This window comes from Bos mutus, chromosome 11, assembly GCF_027580195.1.
Source record: "Bos mutus isolate GX-2022 chromosome 11, NWIPB_WYAK_1.1, whole genome shotgun sequence".
Lineage (NCBI taxonomy): Eukaryota > Metazoa > Chordata > Mammalia > Artiodactyla > Bovidae > Bos > Bos mutus.
In genome coordinates, this window is record NC_091627.1 from 76,959,485 (window position 1) to 76,979,926 (window position 20,442).

General features: G+C 39.9%; 1 protein-coding gene across 1 annotated transcript; it reads right to left on the minus strand.

Annotated features, from left to right (window-relative positions):
• Positions 1-1,046: 1,046 nt before the first annotated feature.
• EPCAM (epithelial cell adhesion molecule) lies at positions 1,047-11,746 on the minus strand. Its single transcript, XM_070379620.1, has 9 exons — positions 11,435-11,746; positions 8,914-9,021; positions 8,395-8,635; positions 7,492-7,557; positions 6,393-6,456; positions 5,127-5,228; positions 4,081-4,281; positions 2,203-2,247; positions 1,047-1,511 (listed from the first exon to the last, which is right to left on the minus strand). Exons 1-9 carry the CDS (start codon positions 11,508-11,510, stop codon positions 1,470-1,472), a joined length of 945 nt encoding a protein of 314 aa, XP_070235721.1. The 5' UTR covers positions 11,511-11,746; the 3' UTR covers positions 1,047-1,469.
• Positions 11,747-20,442: the final 8,696 nt, after the last annotated feature.

The following is a 20,442-nucleotide window of genomic DNA, read 5'->3' on the forward strand; positions in this document are numbered from 1 at the left end:
CTGAACTCCAGCCCAGGGTGTATACAGTTTCTTTGGGTGCTGTCTCAGGCCTAGGGTAATGGCTATTTTCATATTTGTCTATTTGTCTTTAAAGTTCTCATTACTTTCGAGGACTGATTTTTGTTGCTGCATAACAAATTATGACAAATTTAAGTCCTCTTCTGAGCTCATTTGTTGAGAATTCACTTCCATGGTTGAGTGACTGGGCCCTCGGTTGCCCAGCCATTTCCTGATAGGTGACTCTCTCCAAAACATGGTAGTCTGCTTTACAGTTAACAAGAGAGTACATCTATTTCCGCTTTTTGTCTCCTACTTTAAGGCACTCTTTTGTAATCTCCCTTTTGAGTCAAGTGAAGAGGGATCATAATTGCATCTGGAAAATCCCTTCGCTTATGCCATGTAACTGAATCTCAGGAGTCATCACCTTATCATATTCACAGATTCTGCCCACACTCTAAGGGAAGGAATTATATAGAGCATATATATCATGGGTAAGAAATCTTAGGGGCCATCCTAGAATTCTGCCTACTACGGAAGGGATAAAAATCATAAGTAAATACTTAAATACAGCTTTTAAAATTTTCTTTAACATTCTTTTCACAGTATTTTTTAAAGTTTCTTATCAAAAGCAAAATATTTCAGGATACTTTAACTTCATATAAAATGTGTTTGTACCATAATAATTCAGTTGAAAAACTGGTGCTTCTAATACAACCACCCATGGAATTCACATTCCACAACACTGTCCATCAATTCAGCCTTAAGGTATTAGTCTGCCAAAATGCCACTTTGTCTGAAATAGAATCTTAGATGGATTCAGAATAAAATTGCTTGTTTTTTCTTTGTAGAAGTTATACATTACGTTATTAATTTTATATTGAGTATACATGATTATCTGGAGGAGGAAATGGCAACCCACTTAGCACGCACACATACGTGATTATAAGGGCTCATGCAAATTCTAATTTGTAGCTAGCATTCAGAGCATTTCTTAACCTATTATCTTATGTGTATACTATGAAATTTGATTCAATGTGATTCAAAAGTTAGGAAACTTTTTTAATGTTTATTTCATAGTTCATAAAAAAAGTTTATATGTACAAGAGTCAAAGTAAATAGGAAAGCAGCTATTTAATGACAAATGGACAAGCCAGTAGTCATTTCAGACTACTGTGGAAGCATATTTAATGCGTGCCCTTCAATGTTAGGCATAAGTAATTCAAACTATCAGTCCAAATTCTGGGTTTTAGATCTGTTATCGATAGGACACTTGTAGTCAAATTTTAAGATTGGTAAAGTCAATTTCAAACTGTTTATATTTTGAGTACAGGTTTAACTAGTACAAACATATGATGTTAACTAACAACACAACAGTGGTCTTCAAAGATCTTCTCTTCGCCCCATGCGTATGTTTATAATCTGAGTCTGTTTACTAATTTCCCTTATTGTAGTTATTCTTCAAACTAGTGTTATGCATTGAGTTCCCTATGCATCTCACCCATCTCCTTTATCTGAAATAGAGGGGAAAAGAGAAAAAAAATTTAAATAATTTTTCAATTTTTTGTTCATTCTGAAAATAGCTTAAAAAACAAAAAGCAAGAAAATTCTCTTCCACATTTATGACATTTAAATTTTTTTTTAAAGTGTATTACAAGGAAATATACATTGAATACATGATCCAAATTGCTTTTTAGTGATAAGATGGCCAGTGACAGAAGTAGAAGGTAAGCTAAATATTTAAGGAAGAACCATTTTCTATTATCAGTCTTTTTTATGGGTGAGGGAATTGAAGTTTAAAATTAAATGATTTTTGTCTCAGGTTGCAAAATTAATTGTAGACAGAACCAAGACAAGGTAATGACAACTACTCCAGATGGCAAACATCTTGCTGTGTGGCAAGCATGGGACTGACACTTTACACAGATTACTCTATTTTATCCTTACAAAGGGTCTGTACTATCATCCCTATCTTACAGATAAAGGAAACATGGAGGCTTAAAGGAAGTTAAACAACTCACCCAGCTATTAAGTGGTCAGAACTCAATATAATCTGGTCTGTACTGTGAGACTCTCCCTAAGATCCTAAGGTCTACACTGTAAAGGGACTCCAGTGTAGTTGAGATCCATTCGTGTCTGGAAGGTATAGTGATTATGAGGAATAAGAGATTAAACAAGGGCCTTTTAATTAAATAACCCACTTACCTCAGCTTTCTCATACTTTGTCATGCTTTTCTTTCTGGAAACAACCTAAGTGGAAGAAAAATGATTACTGTTTGAGGACTGCTACCCAAACAAAAAATTAGTCTAAATTGACATACATACTTTTAATGAACACAATTCTGATCTGAACAAATTTAATTTTAAAATCCATACTGTTTTTAAAACCATCAAGAAAACAATGAACAATCTTCAGTGAAATTTAACAGCCTAGTGTTCATTCTTCCACATCTTGTTCCACCCTAGTAAGAATATAACATGTATGCATGTAAGTTTTGGGGGTCTAAAAATGGGATCATGCAACATAATTTCCCTCTTTACACAGCCTGCATCCGCATCACAGGAATTCTTCCAGATCGAAAGCTATGGGTAGAACTCTTTCTCTTTAGTAGCCGTTTTATTCCACAGCATGGATGCCCCGGAGTTGACTTGTCCATTCTCCGCTGGACGTACACTCAGGCTGTGTCCAGATTCATCCTTACTAGCAACACAATACGTGACCTTGACCGTGCTTCCTTATTACTTGTGCTTTTATTTCTGTAGGACAATTAGATTCCTATGATCAACCTTTCATGTATTTATTTGCCGTCTGGAATTCCTTTTCTGTAAGTTGTCTGCTGCTGCTGCTAATTCGCGTCAGTCGTGTCCAACTCTGTGCAACCCCATAGACAGCAGCCCACCAGGCCCGCCCATCCCTGGGATTCTCCAGACAAGAACACTGGAGTGGGTTGCCATTTCCTTCTCCAATGCATGAAAGTGAAAAGTCTACTCACACCTATTACCATTTCTTTCTTTAGTTTCATCAGTTTGTAAGAACTCTTTATATATTATGCATAATAACTTGTTTTATTCATAGTGAATATTTTTCCTGAGCCTATCATTGATACACACATATATACACATATATATATTTTTTTCACTTTACAGCATCTCTGCCATACAAAATACTTAATTTCAATGAAGTCAAATATATGACTTCCTTCATGGACTCCAGATTTCCCACCTTACTTGGTTTCTTTTACTACAAGGTTGTACAAACATTTCATAAATTAATTTTGAGACTTATTTTACTCTTTAACATTTTGAACTATAACCCATCCAGAATTTGTGTTTGAACACGGGTGAACTGGCCCACTCCTTTCGTGCTGCTGTGCTTCAGAAGGTGCTATTCACACACAGCTGAGCAATGTGGCCAGCTCTGGTGGGGTGAAATAGGAATCCATCTTTTGTTTTCTTCCAGATGGATAGCAAAAAAATATAAGCTGCCGTACACCCTCAAATCTATGTCTTTATTCTGTCACGTTGGTAAGATTTCCTTACGTATCTACAACAAACCCTGCTTCTCAGGTGGTATGGTCTTCTTCTGAAGCACTGCTAAGTTCAATTTACTACTCTTTTATTTAAACTGTGGCTTCATGTTTATCTCTTTTAACTCTTTTTTATGCTAACATTGTGTTTCAGTGTTAACATGTGTTCACAATGTGTTCAAAAAAATGCAGTTTCATCTCACTGAGTGGTTTGGAAATTCAGATTATTTTGCACTTAACCTGGCAAGAGTGTTAAATCGTACTCCTGTGTGCAGTGAGGACAACTAAAGGACACTGGCTACTCAATGGCAACATAACCAACCTGTGAAGTGCTCAGCTACAAGCTTTTCTCAGATCAGCATCCTTTCTTCATAAGGCTGACTATTTTACAAAAAGGGGCCAGAAATGCAATAGATTCATTCAGCATAAAGGAGTACAACAAATGAAGATTTTGTTTCATTAACTTATTTTGGAACATGGTCGGGGCTCTTTCATATTATCACCATTTCTTGAAAGAAAAGATCCTTAAATGAAATTTCACTTGTTCCAAACTCACCAGCACAATGATTCCAGCAATAATTGCTACTACCACAACCACAATGACGGCAATAATACCAGCTTGTAGACCCTGCATTGAAAATTCAGGTGGTTTTTCATCAACATAGTAAATTGAAGTTCGACCAGGATCCAGATCCAGTAGTTCCCCATTTACTCTCAGGTCCATCCTTTTGGAATGGAACAAGGATTCATCTTTAACCTATATTGAGGAGAAAAGCAATTTAAAATAGTTAAGAAAAACCCACCACAGCCATGAATTATGTGCCAATTATGTACCAAAAGAACTGCTGCCAAGAATCTTTATGGTTTTGGTGATAACAGTCTTATCCATTGAAATAAAAAAAAAAAAAAAACTTTATGACAGGAAATTTCCAAACATATATAAAAGTAAAAATTATAGTATAATTAGGTCCATATACCTATTACTCAGGTTCAATAATATAAACACAGGGCCAATCTTATCTATTCTTCCTTCTCTCCCAACCCCCTAGCCTCCCCTTGGCCTGGGTACTTTTTTGGTTTTTTTGGCTACACTGCACAGTTTGTGAGATCTTAGTTCCATGACCAGAGATTGAACTTGGGCCCTTGGCAGTGAAAGCACAGAGTCCTAATCACTGGATAGCCAGGTAATTCCCTAGCCTGGTTATTTTGAAGTGAATCCCAAATTTCATCAGAAAATAGCTCACTTTAGTATATTAAACACACAATTTAATCCCACCAGTTAAACAGCAATTTTTACAGAGTCTCTTGTTCATAGAAATTATAGTAGGGAAGACTAGACTCACAAGCTAAATAACTGCCAAGGAGGTAACAAGAATCATAAGAGAGAAAATATTCTAGGCATAACAATTTGATAAAAAGGCATAAATATACGAACAAGTAAAAAAGTATATAAGAAAGGCGCATGTGAACAAAAAGGAGGACAAAGTTAATTGCCACATGAGAACCACTGGAGAATATTTATTCATATGGTTGATCTAAAAGTAGAGAAATAGATGAAAGACATTTCTAAAACAGAGATAAAATAAGCAAGATTATACTCACATCTTTTTCAAAATAATAAGCCACATCAGCAATATCCACATCATTCTGAGTTTTCTGAGAAGAATTTTGTACCAGATCAATAGTGATAACATCGTTCTCATACTGGGGTGGGAGTGGTGGGGGAGGGGAAGGGAGTAAAAAATAGAAATTAATATTACTATAACAAAAACTGTATGAAAATCAATCAGAATATTCAATGTTTGATTGTCTGTAACCTGCATGTGCTGGTATTTCTTGTCATTAATGGATAATTTGGTTTATCATTAACAATAACATCAAAATCTTTGGAAAGTTACATCAATCCAAGGGATAGAAAAAATAGCAATGCAAACAAAGATAATTATAGTTTTTTTTTCAAAAGAGAATTTTCTTTTCCGGAAAAGATTTTGAACAAGATATTAAAGTACCTCATTTACTAAAATGCTAAAGAAATGCAATCCAAAACCATTTACCATGTTCTGCTTTTAGGAAGGAAAAAAGCATATCCCTACCAAAAAGTCTTTTAAAAAATGATGTCAATTTTTTGCCTTGAAAGAATTCCATCACACTATCTGAGCATTTTTCACGCAGAGTTGAAAGAGTTAAGGAAGGGCTAACTGGTTAAAGACTAGCTCCTGAAACCAAAGACAACAGGACTAAGTAGCATCCTAAAGTAAGTAGTCAATCCTAAAGCAACCAGTCAGTCCTAAAGGAAATAAACCCTGAATATTCATCGGAAGGACTGATGCTGAAGCTGAAGCTCCAATACTTTGGCCGCTTGATGTGAAGAGCGACTCACTGGAGAAGACCCTGATGCTGGGAAAGATTGAGGGCAGGAGGAGAAGGGGGTGACAGAGGATGAGATGGTTGGATGGCATCACTGACTCAGCAGACATGAGTGTGAGCAGACTCCAGTCAATAATGAAGGACAGGGAAGCCTGGCCTGCTGTAGTCCATGGGGTCGCAGAGTCAGACACAACTGAGCAACTGAACAACAACAAAAGTAAATATTGCCAAAAGCAACCAGAGAGAGAGATTTTCCAAGGTAAAAAGACTGGCATGTGCTGGGGAAACTAAGAGACACTACCTTTTCTGTAAGGGTAAACTGAGGTTTTTCAAGAGTATGGAGGGAAAGCAATAACAGGGGATTCTTTAGATTAAGAGCCCAGGGCTTACAGTGTTATTCAAATACAGTTCAACCACTATCAAAAATCATACCCAAACCAAACTGTCCAACCAACTCTCTGTTAAAGCCGATCTGCTTCAAAAAAAAAAAAAAAAACTTACCAGAATATTTGTGATATATTTTGGATCCAGTTGATAACGATTTGTGATTACGTCCTTGAGTGCACTGTAAATAGAAAAAAAATGAAGCCATTTTGCAACTATCATCAAAATAATTCATATTCCAAAAATAATAATTCATATTGATGCAAAAACTGTTGAGTTCTAGTTTTAATAGAAATAGGACATTTACTCAGTATCCAAGTACCTGCCCACAGATTATATTAATTACAAAGAGAAAAGTGGTATCCACAGTGGAGAAACCTGGTGGACCCCGACCACAGTTAACATCACTAGTGAAGGCACGAGCTGACCTTGTGTGCCTCCCAGTGTGAAGTACTGAGAGGGACACAAGGTCATTGTTAGTAGTTTTTTTGTCAAAAATGCATTACTTGTATTTAATTATGAGGAAACATGAGACCAATCCAAAATTGAAGGACAGTCTATAAAATAATTTGGCCATACTCTTCAAAAATATCAATGTCATGGTTTATAATTTAAATATTAATTAAAATTTTCAATTTTACTGGGAAGACAAAGAAAGGCCAAAGCAGTGTTCCATATATAAAGAGACTGAACAGTCATAACAACTAAATGCATGATCACAGATTGGGTTCTGTGTTAGAGGGGAAAAATTTGCCACAAAAAATATTGGGAAAACTGGAACAATGTGGTTTAATGTTAAATTTCCTGAATTTGATAACTGTACAGTGATTATGTAAGAGAATGCCTTCTTTTTTTCTAGGAAAAGATACACTATAGTATTTAGGGATCAGGATGCATGTTATCTAGAATTTGCTCTCAAATGGTTCTGCAGAAATAATATTTATACATGCTCAGATAGATAACAGAAAGTACACACACACACATGCATACTCATATAAAACATGGCAAAATCTTCACTGGTGAATCTAAGCAAAGGTTACTGTATAAGAATCTGTACAATTCTTGTACCTCTATCTTTTAAAGTTAAAAAATATTATTTATATTATCCTATTTTTCAGAAATATAAAAAAGTAATGAGACTTTAATTTATCTAATGGTATAAGATGGAAGATTTGAGTGTCAACTGTACAAATATAATGCATTTAATAGCACTTACGACTGCAAACTTTGAAGATCATAAGGTTTTTCCCTTGTTTTGTGTTTTAGTTCAATGATGATCCAGCTATAAAGAAACAGTATTGATTAAACATAACAACTCTGCCTTTTATATTATTTTCTTAATAAGCTAATGCCAAAATTCCCACATGGAATTACAAGGAAATTAACAGAAAAAGGATCTATACTATAGATATGCCCTTCATTTCTTCCTTGGCCCTCAGACATTGTTTATAAAGAACTCAGCCATTCTAACATAGACCTTCTGGCCACCACAGTCAAGATCACATAAAGCCAAGGCTTAGCTGGTCATGGTGGGCCACATTCAAGTGAAAAGAAAAAAGGCACTGAGAGAAAAAGCAAAGTGGCCACAGGCCTCCAGAAGACAGAAGTGGAGAGTGCCTGCCTTGGCTGTGATAACTTTCTTCTCAGTCTCTTCCAATAAAATCTTTTTGGCTTAAACTAGCTGGAGTGTGTTTCCATTCCTCTTCATTATATAATCCCTAAAACAACCATATCTCACTTTAAAATACAATAAATAAGCAAATATATGAGTAGCTTAAATTGTTCATGTACACTGAACACCAATCCAACTTAAAATACTGAACAGTGTTAAGTAAAAATATATAAGCAAAAGGAAAAACATTTGAAAATAAGATATAATACATTGCTAGTAAATTCACAGATCTCTGGAAGGTTATGGCATGTGACATCAATTCTACAGAAGTAAACTGAGTAACTAGGGGGTTGAGATGGGATAGGATTGAGATGAGACTGTCACTGTCCACTCTTTTTTCTCTTTTGAATTCTAAATCACAAAATCACGTTACATATTCAAAAGTACATTTAATTAAACGAATTCAAAAAGCATGAAAACAAGTAATATAGAGGCAGCCCAACTCACTAGGTCCTCACTGGCTCAGAGCAGGAGATTTCACTGTCCTTATCGGTTCTTCTGACCCCAGCAGTGTTCACACACCAGCACGTGGAGGTGCCGTTGCACTGCTTGGCTTTGAAGAGCCCCTTGTCGTCACACTCGGGGTCATAGAGCCCGTCATTATTCTGGATGGCGCCCTCTGGTTTCCCTCTTCTCCCGGACTTTGAGTGATTCATTTCTGCCTTCATCACCAAGCATTTAGTAGCCACTGAAAGGAAAGTGTCATTCCAAACTGAAAAATAACTGCAGTTTTGTGTTTAAAGAAAAAATTTAATTCACTCCAAATTCCCAGGGCCAAAGATTATTACAGATTTTACAAGTTTTCATGTTCACTTTCTAAATCATAAGAAACTTCAAAGATGAGATAATGTTGACAAAATAGCATGATTCAGATTTGAGCCAATTAAACACTTCCAACTCAAGACATATCAATTAAAGAAGTATAAATCAAATAAAACTTAAAGGCAATGAGGATATTCTACTCACATTTTGTGCAAATGACGGAATGCTGTGTACCAACTGAAGTACACTGGCACTGACCGAGTGCGTTCACAGAGCAGTTTGTGGTCAGTTTGTAGTTTTCACACACACATCCTGGTGAGGGGAAAATCCACTTTAAAAATGAGGATGCAACTATCAACTCTGATGTTGAATCAGCTAAATTATGTTTTGACAATAATCCCCAAGTTACGGGACACACAGCCTTAAAGAGTGGTCCTTAATGTTTAACTTTTCAGCTACAATTGAAGTGGCTGACACAATGCTAAATAGGCAGTCTAATTTGCATACTCTCCTACTTATCTTTTTTAAACCAAGAATAAACCCTCCAAACACCAGATTCAGCTTTGCCTTCATGATACTCCCAGACTCAGCTTCTTCCCTCCTGTCCTGCTAAACACTCGCCTGCCGGTCATGACTCTTCCTCAAAATCAACAACACACTACTATATATAAAATAATAAGGACCTACTGTATAGCACAGGAACTCTACTCAGTATTTTTTAATAACCTATATGGGAAAAGAATTTGAAAAAATGGATATATGTACCTGTATAACTGAACCACTTTGCTCTATACCTGAAACTAGTATGTTATAAATCAACTAGATCCCAATATAAAATAAAAATCAAGTTTAAAATGCCAATTCTAGGATCTGTGAATAACTCACATTACTTCCCTCTTCCCACCCTTTAATTAATAAGAGATACTTCTTCTGAGACTTAATGGAAACATACTCAATCCCTGGACAATTTTGTGTCTTGGAAAAATTTAATTTTCAATTGAATTGGGAGGTACCTCTTTTCTAACTGAATTAAATCCTAGTACCTGATTTTGAAAGTGCTATTAAGCAGCCCATCCTGCATATTGATGTCAGTTTAATATTTATATTTTTGACCATCTCAAAAGCTTATTTTAACTTCAAACTGACAAGTCCATTTCTTTTATTAGTCTAGATAAGAGAGTGCAAGATTATAAACAAACACTAACAGGCTGAAGAACTGATATATTGAAACTTCATATCTCAAGTTGTCTTTAATTTTTCCCTATTTAATCAATATGAACCACCTATATAATCTGTTCATCACTAAACTCAGTATTAGGGTCACAAAAAGAAAGTCTAGTGGCTGTCCTCAAGGAGTTAAAAATCTTACACTGCATTATGCTATATACCTGCTCAGAGAACAAAGTTATGCCTAAACACCGTGAAATTTTAAAGTGACAATCAGGCACACACTTTCTGAACATACTCCTACAGCAGCTGTTATCACTTTAAAGCAATTTGTTTTGGTCCTGCCTCAGGGCATGCGGAAACAGTCCCCCAACCAGAGGTCCTACCCAGCGCCTCCGGTAGTGGAAGCATTGAGTCTTAATCGCTGGACCGCCAGGGATTCCCACTTTAAAGCAATTTAAAATTAAGTATTTAGCCTCAGACCGAACTTGAAATAACATGAGTTGATTAAACTGCATTATTCTGAAAGTGTAATGAATTAGGCCGAACCCTGTTGGTGAGACTATAAAAATAAAAGCCTTTCCAGAAATCTGGTTAAACGACACCTCACTGCTAGCCACCACCTTACAAATAAATCAAGAGATGGCGGCCAAGATGTTTATTCCAGAGTAAGAAAACCTGGAATCAAATTACACGTCCAAGTTTAGGATAATGATGCAACCTTTCCGGCTACAGATTGTTTTATATCATTTAAATCGTGTTTTTCAAGACTAAAGGAAAGGGAAAACTGAATACAATGTGGGGAGTGAGGACGGAGGGGATCAATACCTAAAACAATGTGTTTAGGTTTAGGGTAATATTTAGAGCAAAGCCTGAAAGAAAAATATATCTATTAATTACAGGATTCTTTTAAAATGGTGGCATTATTGTTTTAACTCTTAACGATTACCGATATGGCTGGATTTAGTACAATAAACTTGGCATTACTTATATAATCCTTAAAGAGAAAATATCCATACACCGGGTAGTCAAGGCCCAGGAGGACGCCCCGTCCCCCGCCTCTCCGCACAGGTGCATAGCGGCCCCAGAGGCCTCGGCTGCAGTCACCGGCCCCCGCCTGAGACACATCCGGGGCCCGCCGCAGGTGCCCGGGGAGGGGCGGGGCCGAAGGTCGCCGTCGCAGAGTCCCCTCCCGGCCCGGGCAGGTTTCCGCCTCGACAAAACCTCAAGAGCGCAGGGGCCGGAGGAGGTGGGCGCGCCGAGGCAGCGGCGAACGGGGCCGCTCAGTTCCCTACCGGACCCTCCGCCCCTGCCCTAGGCCATTTTCCCAGAGAGGCGAGCAGAGCCCCAAGCGAGGCTGCTCCCTCCCGCCGCGAGTGTGGGCGCCTTCCTGCCACCTCCCACCCTCAGGGGGCCTGGGCAGCCCCGCGCCGTCCATCTCCAGGCGGGAAACCGCGGCCCCTTCCCCGCAGTCTACATCTAGGGCACCGAGGACCGCCACCACCACCGCCCCCGCCCCGCCCCCCGGTCCTCCTATCCCCACGACTCCGCTCCTTACCTTCCTGGTCTGCGGCCACCGCCGCCGTCGCCGCGGCGACCAGGAGCCCGAAAGCGAGGACCTGGGGGGGCGCCATGCTGCGCGCGACGAGGACCAGGGCGCTAGAGCGCGAGGGCGCCAGGCAGGTCGAGGGCTGCAGCGAGGACGAGCGGACAGAGTAGGTCGTCGCAAGCCCACTGGCCGGCCGGACGGCGTGAGGCGTGGGACGCGCGGGTCCGCGTCAAGAGGACTGAAGCGAGGCGTTCGGGGATCAGACGACGGTGCTAGCTGGCCGACGGACTGCGCGATTTGGGCGCGCGGTAGAGCGGAGCAGACCTGCTTGACCTGGCGGCCCCGCCCCCGGCCCCGCCCCGGTCTCTGCCCGCGGCGGCTCACCTCCGCAGGCCGGTTCTCCGCGTAGTCACCGCCGGGGGGCGGGGGCAGGGAACAGGATCCCCTCCCCTCCCCCACCCGGGACGCGGCCGTTGGGATATCACCCTCTTCCCAGGTGTGCGCCCGGTCCGCCGGGTCCCCGCCGCCTCCAGGTGCCTCCTCCCGCGGCGGCCGGTGAGGTGGGAAGGGCGGGACCCTGGAAAAAGTTGGAAAATACCGACACTTCTTTTTCACCAGTGAGAGCACCGCTCTGAAACCTCGAAGAAATGGGGTCTGGAGGAAAGAGTGAGGGGGCAGGGAGGTGGAAGGTGGACGGTGAAACGGAATACAAAGAGAGGCGGGAGAACCGTCCCAACCTCCGTAAAAAACAGACCTCTGACTTTACCTGGCGGTTTAATTTTATAGGCCTGTGAAACGAAAAAAAGAAAAACAAATCTCTCTAGCTCTCAGGATGACAAACTTTTGTTTCTTATAATTATTCTCAATGTCTTTTCCATTTCTTATAAGCCTTTTTTAGTATTTGAAGGTTTAAGAGAAGGTGTTCCCATAGAGAGGAATGCTGGAAACTGAATTTATCTGGGTTGATTAATATTAGAGAACAATGCTAGTAAGTACTGCAAAAATATAGAGAAGTAGAAACAAAGGACAATTATTTCAGCGCAAATGAATTCAAATTACAAGCTGTTGTTACACTCAAAATAATTGTGACGTGAAACTTTTCATAACTATTAAAGTATTAAGTGTATTTAATGTTATTTTTGTTAGCTGCAATATCATTATGACCTATTTTTAAGTCTTTTTTCCAGCTTAAATTATCAAAGAGTTCAAAAGAGGAAAAGTGAAAAGGCAATTTAAAGATTCAGCTAATTTTGATTAATTTTTACAAATATATATAAAATCATGGATTATGCTTTTATTGAGCAATAATTTAAGTGTGTTGTGAACCTGGTGGGCTACACTCCTTAGGGTCACAAAAGAGTTGGACAAGGCTTAGGGACTAAACAACTCTCCTGACTCTCCTAATGTAAATAATTACATTGTTGAAGTAAATACTAATATAATGTGAATTTTACTGGGACATTAAGTTATTTAGTTATTTGATTATTGACATCTTAAGGAAATCCTATCAGTGTTTTAAATCTGAAAATCTGGACTAGACCTGAGTTCTGGAACTTTGTGATCTTTTCAAAAATTTCTTCAAATGAAAAGACTGTTACTATCAAATCAGGAACAACTGTCAACCAGATTTTTGTTATCTTCTGCATTTGGGCTGTTTCAGGAAGTTACACACCTCCAGCCCCCAAACTACACATGCTTTTCCCAAGAATAACTGGTTATTGTGGCTTTGTTTGCAAAATACTCCATTGCCAAGTCTGAATCTGTTATCTACCTAATCCAGAAAAATCAAATCTTTTAAAAGCTTGACAGCTCTTTATTAAACGTTCGTTTCATTAAAGTGAATTGAGTAAACATGACTATTAAATAAATGACAAAATACCACAGTAATCTGACTTGTAGTATATGAATATACATCCAAGATATTGTTTCTTTTTATGGCTCTTAACTCATTCTCAATTTGTCACTGCTCAAAATTGCTCTCATTTTATACTTTGTGAATCTTTTGTAGGTTCAGTATTTAAGAACGTTTCTTTATAGTTTCATACACAAGTATACTCTTTAAATTGTTCTTAAGTTTTACAGGTGTTGCTTTTTAATTTTCACAGTAGTCAGTTTGATATCTAATATTTGACTAAGAAAAATACGACTTAAAATTTGTATCTAAACTTTTCTGACAAAATTCACAGTCCATCAGTTAAGAATCCAATTGAAAAACCAATGTCAAAGAAAAGGATGGATAGAAAAAGAAACTGATTAAGAAAGATATAATGGGTAGTGTAAAATATTGCTGTCATAGGGATTTAGGTTGTGACTTTCCCTTGAAATCAAAAAGATAATGTTAAATATAGTTTTGGAGAAAAGTTAGTATCCTGTTCTTTAAAAAAAAAGAGTGCCGTTTAAGAAAATTACTCATTTTATATTCAATATTCTATAGTACAGTTTCTTCACAGAGATTTTAGAGTGTGTGTGTGTGTGTAAAATTTAATGAAACCTAAAATGGGATGAATGTTTTCCTTGTAGATGGCTAGTGCAGGGGTCACCAAGCTCCAGGATCTCATGCCTGGTGATCTAAGGTGGAGCTGATGTAATAATAATGGGAATAAAGTGCACAATAAATGTAACGCACTTGAATCATTGCGAAACTACACCCCCACCCCTGTCGGTGGAAAAGTTGTCTTTCATGAAACCAGTGTCTGGTGCCAAAGAGGTTGGGGACTGCTGAACTAGAGGAAAGTGTAATGTGTAGATACTTGCTATAAAGGGCTATTAATTCTTAAAATTTTAGTTATTTCATGAGCAATACATTAGTAGAAAGCAAAAATACATGACATAGAATGAAGAATGAACACTCTTTCTGACCACTCTTCAGCAAATCCCTCTCCTAGATAATACTCGTTAACAGTCTGGTAGTCATACAACTGAACACAGCAATTCATACAACTGTATTCTTCATACATTACTTCTCACATATACTAAAGAACCTGGTTTCATAGAATGTACTCTGCAGAATAGAGGATATTACTTAGTTTGGTTTAGGTTTATAAAAATTGTATAATTCAGAGTCCACCTTAATACATATACATAATTATTTGTGTATAATTTTGATCAAGCATCACTATATTTGTCATTTAAAGAGTTGACTTTGTCTCCAAAGCAGAACGCTTGACCCCTAGTCATAAAGCCCTTTCCATATCTTTCTATCCTTGAAATCATTTTATAAAATATAAAACACTACATAATAAGTACTAAGAAGGCAATGGCACCCCACTCCAGTACTCTTGCCTGGAAAATCCCATGGACGGAGGAGCCTGGTGGGCTGCAGTCCATGGGGTCGGACATGACTGAGTGACTTCACTTTCACTTTTCCTTTCATGCATTGGAGAAGAAAATGGCAACCCACTCCAGTGTTCTTGCCTGGAGAATCCCAGGGACAGAGGAGCCTGGTGGGCTGCCATCTGTGGGGTCGCACAGAGTCGGACACAACTGAAGCGACTTAGCAGCAGCAGCAGCACACTATTTAGTGGGCTATCCAGGTGGAGCAGTGATAAAGAATCTGTCTGCCAATGCAGAAGACAACGGTTTGAGCCTTGGGCCTGGAAGATACCCTGGAGAAGGAAATAGCAACCCACTCCAGTATTCTTGTCTGGGAAATCCTGTGGACAGAGGAGCCTGGCTGGCTACAGCCCAGGGGGTCGCAAAGAGTTGGATGTGACTGATTATAAATGCTCGCTATTGAGTACATTAATATGTAGATGCTTATCAAGTGGTGTGTGACTTCGGCCAGGAATTCACTGGCTGTCCAGTGTTTATGACTCCATGCTTCCATTGCAGAGGGCACGGGTTCAATCCCTGGTCGGAGAACTAAGATTCCACAAGCTGCATGGCACAGCCAAAAAGTATAAAGTACAATGAAATAAAATACAATCTCTGCTCCCTCCAAAGGAAATCCAAACTCTGACTTTTTCTAGCATAAATTAGTTTGCCTAGTCTAGCACGCAAGGCCAGTTTTATGGACATGCAACCTGCACAGTCACATAGGACCCCATGGTTACTTAGAAGGGCCCTACGCTTGGTATAGTGCTCTACCATAACAGTCTTGAAATTCTTAATATTTTAATAAGGCATCCATATTTTCATTTTATACTGGACCGTGGAAGTTATATAGCCAAGACAATGTGAGAAATAGGGTAGTAAAATGACAGACATGAGGGCTCAAGGAAAGATCTTACAAATGTGAAGGATAATACAACATGTTTATGTGGTGATGGAAATGATCCAGAAGAAGGGAAGATCGGTGAAGCAGAGGAGATGAGAAATTAACTGGAGGAGGGACAACGTTGAGAAACGAAGAGAGGAGGACGGAACCCAGAGTGGAGGGTGAGCCCTTGAGACCAGCAGGGACAGGTTTCCTACCATAACAGAAGCAGCAGCAGATGCTAATGAGGTGGTGGAAAATGAAACAGTTCTGACACTTTTATGTTATCAAAGAGGTATGAAATGAGGTCACCAGCTGCAAGAAGAGTGTGAGGATGAGGAAATATGAGTTATTTTTTTTAATATTCATTTATTTAGTTGGGTCAGGCTTTAGTTGCAGCACAGCAGATCTTTGATCTTCCTTGTGGCATGCAGGATCTGCATGTGGGATCTAGTTCCCTGACCAGGGATCCAACTTGACCCCTCTGCATTGGGAGTGTGGAGTCTCAGCCACTGGGCCACCAGGAAGGTCCCCCAAGAGTTATTATTTTAAATTTTATTTTGAAACTTTAGATTTTACAGAAGAGTTGAAAATATGGTATAAAGTTCTCATATGTCCTTTACCCAGTATCCCCTAGTGTTCAGATCAGATCAGTCACTCAGTCGTGTCCGACTCTGCGACTCTATGAATCGCAGCATGCATAACCGCACGAACTTAATAGTGATACAACATATTGACTAAGCTGTTGACTTTACTGGGAATTTCCCAGTTTTCCCACTAGTGATCTTTCACTGTTCCAGGATTCAATCCAAGATCCTGTATTGCATTTAGGCATCATATCTCCTTAGTGTCCACCCATCTGTGATAATTTCTCAGTCTTCCCTTTTCACTCATGACCTTGACACTTTTGAAAAGTATTTTGAACAATTTAGTTTTGGTGGAATGTCCCTCGGTTGGGGTTTCTCAGATGTTTTCTTAAGAGTGGACAGAGTTATGCGTTTGGGGAGGTAAAATGTCACAGAAGTGTCACACCCTTCTCATTGAATCATGTCAGAGGGTACATGATATCAATATGATTTATCACTGAGATACTTTATTACTTGAATTCGTTGTATCACTTGTATATGGTGGTGTTGCCAGGTTTTCCCACTGTGAAGTTGTTATATTTCCATTTTCATAATCTTCATTTGAGTCTGTCACTATATTCAGCCAACACTCAAGAGGAGGGAAGTTAAGTATCACCTCTTGAATAATGAAATATAAAAAGAAACTGGGATTTCCCTTGTGGTCCAGTGGTTTACAATCTGCCTGCCAATGCAGGAGACATGATTTGATCCCTGGCCGGGGAAGATCCCACATGCCTCAAAGCAACTAAGCCTGTGCACAACTACCGAGCCCATGCTCTGGAGCCCATGAGCCACAACTACTGGAGCCCAAGGGCCCTAGAGCCTGTGCTCTGCAACAAGTTAAGCCACTGCAGTGAGAAACTCTCGAACCACTGGAGAGTAGCCCTCGCTCCCGGCAACCAGAGGAAAGTGCAAAGCAACAAAGACTGAGCACAGCCAAAAAATAAGTAAAATTTTAAAAATAAATGAAACTGTGGAGATATATATATATATATATTGGATATATGTTAAAACCATCAGAGTTTTAATAAATATTCTGGGGGAGATACTTTGAGGTTATGTAAACATTCTATTTCTCTTTAAAGCTTTGCAGATTTTGAGGAGGAAAAAAAGAAAAATGGAAGAAGTCATTTTAGAATGGGCAGAAAACTTGATAGTATTTGCTGGGCAATACGCAGTGTTCGGAGAAGGCAATGGCACCCCACTCCAGGACTCTTGCCTGGAAAATCCCATGGATGGAGGAGCCTGGCAGGCTGCAGTCCACGGGGTCGCTAGAGTCGGACACGACTGAGCAACTTCCCTTTCACTTTTCACTTTCATGCCTTGGAGAAGGAAATGGCAACCCACTCCAGTGTTCTTGCCTGGAGAATCCCAGGGACGGGGAAGCCTGGTGGGCTGCCGTCTATGGGGTTGCACAGAGTCGGACACGACTGAAGGGACTTAGCAGCATGCAGTGGTTCATTTGAGGTTCAGGATCACCAATTCAAAGTGAAATCCATCAACTACATTGTGTGATTTACTCCAACAACCAGCTGTTTGGGTGAAGGCTGTGAGAGGGTAGGAAGTTGGATTCAACCAGAATGGTTTAGTTTAGGCCAATATGACAGAAGAGAGAAGGGCAAGATTGTTAGGGAAGATATTTGCAAAAGTGAGATGAAAATGCTGGGCCATGAGACCTAAGCAGGGTTTGGAAGTGAAGACAAGAGACAAGAGAGAGGCAGCTGCTGAACAAGGTTGAAGAACTGTAACTGTGAGTTCTTGAGTAAGGGAGCTGGAAGGACAGAAGATGATAGGAAGGACTTCAAAGGAGCTGAATGTTTAGAAGGAGAAAAGGAAAGTGGTTGGAAATGGCAAGTGGCACATATACTATCCTGCCGGGCCCTCAGATGCTCAGGATGTGAATGCCTTCTACCTGAGTGGGCTGCTTAGGAGATGGGATAATCAGGGACCACCAGATTCACTTACTGTCAGAAAATTGAGGGAAGGTTCAAAGGAGAGGTGGGTAGCCAGATTTGATGGTGATGGCCTGGAGTTGCAGAAGGCAGTTTGGGAGGAAGAGTTTGGGGAGAGCAGAGAGTGGCTGGATCAGATTAGGTCATGAACTCAGGAATTCTGGGATGAGTGTCCAGTGTTTGTTTTTTTTTTTTTTTTTTATGTTTTTATTTATTTATTTGGTTTCCCTGGGTCTTAGTTGTGGCACTCGGTATATTTAGTTGTAGTATATGGAATCTGGGTTTCCCTGGTGGCTCCGCTGGTAAAGAATCTGCCAGGAGACCTGGGTTCGATCCCTTGGTTGGGAGGATCCCCTGGAGAAGGGCATGGCAACCCACACCAGTATTCTAGCGTGGAGAATCACTACAAACAGAGGAGTCTAGTGAGCTACAGTCCATGGGGTCACAAAGAGTCAGGACTGAGCAACTAAGTACAGCACAGCATATGGGGTCTCACCCCCCAGCTAGGGATCGAACTGGCACCCTTGCACTGAATGAGGAATCAGCCACTGAACTACCAGGGAAGTCCCAAGTGTCCAGCGCTGGGTCACCTAGAGAGCTTGTTTTTCTGGCAGTGACTGAGGCAAGTGAGATATAAAGCATGACAGGATTAGCCTGACAAGCTCTTGGAGAGAGATGGGAAATCAGCCTGAGCTTGTGGATTTTGAATAGTTAGTGGAAGGTCCAGGAGCTTCAGGATGACTGCCCACACCCACAGAGTGTAGTGGTGGTGGCCGCCTTGTGGGGTGCGGTGGCCTTGGTCTCTCTGAGAGGTATGGTAATGTAGGGACTATGGGGTGGTCATCTTAGTGAATAGCCACCTGAATGATTGAGTCATGATCATTAATAAATATTGGGCATCTGTTTTGTGTATGAGTTAATTCAACAGTGTAAAAAGAATAGTGTTTTTCTTAAAGACAGCTGAGAGAGGAATTAGGTGGTTCCAGAAATTGTATTCTGGCCTAGACAGAAGGAAATAAGAGTAGCAAACACAGATGGACTTTAACCTTAGCCTTATCGGGATCAGAGAGGGGTGAGGTCTTTATGATGGCTCATTTATCATGTAGGCAACAGCCCTGATGCAACCTGAGAGCTTTTTTTTCAAATAGTATTCATGTTTAATGGCATCTCTGAAGCAACCAAGTATACATACACAATTGTGAGGAACTTCTCTATCCTGGTAACTACTGGACAAGGTCCAACAGGACTGTGGCCTTGGGTTCTCATGTGGCTGGTTGAGAACGAATGTGCTGGCAGCTTGCAAGGCATGATAAGGAAACAACAAAGCAAAAGAAAAATTCACACTTAGATTTGCTGTCCTTTCTGGAATTATCTTTATCTCCCAATAGGGACTCGAGATGTCCCTAGAAAATCAAGATGTGTGATAAGAATGAACTAAATGTCACAAACTTAATTTCATTGGTACTCCTACTCAGGATGAATGAATTATCAAGTGTCATAGTCCAGATGAACTATACACAATACACATCAATACATTCAATACTGACTCAGAAGGTACCTGGTTTGATAATGTTCCAGGAAGTCTGGGCTGTCTTGTATCCTAGTGCTAATGACCAGTAGTCACTGAGGACTGAGTGAGGAAGGGGGGAGAATGATTGCCTTGAATTGGTGGAAGGAAGTGAAAGAAGGAAATAACAAATGTGGATAGAGGAGGAGGGAGGGAGGACATGATGCATCTTCATTGGTTCCCTGTTTGTAAAAGGAAAAAAAAGGGCGAGGGGGTGGGAAATTCGAGGAGTTTGTAGGGAAATTTTGTGATAAACTAATGACCACATTTCCGTTTCCACACAGGATTTATTAGGTGATCTAGTATCAGGTTGTAATAGGAGTGGTGGTGATAATGATGATGATGATGATACAAAGTCCTGTAGAGAGCAAATCTACAGTTAGCATTTTCCCCCATGGTTAGCAACTGACAGAACCTGCCAGAATATAGCTAAGAGCTAATGTGTGGTGAGTTGAGTCACTTAACACAGTTGGAGCAATGTTAGGGACCAATTTCTATCTCCTCTTTGGTCAAAAAGACAGCCCAGAAAAAAACAGCTTTGTGGGTCTAAATGCTGCAAGTTCAAAGAATATCTCAGACTCATGAAGCATTAGTAAGCCATCTGGACATGAAGGACATCACACTTTGCTTCTATCCTTAGGAGCAGAAGGCTTTGTAGGAGAAAGTTGCAGGTGTGT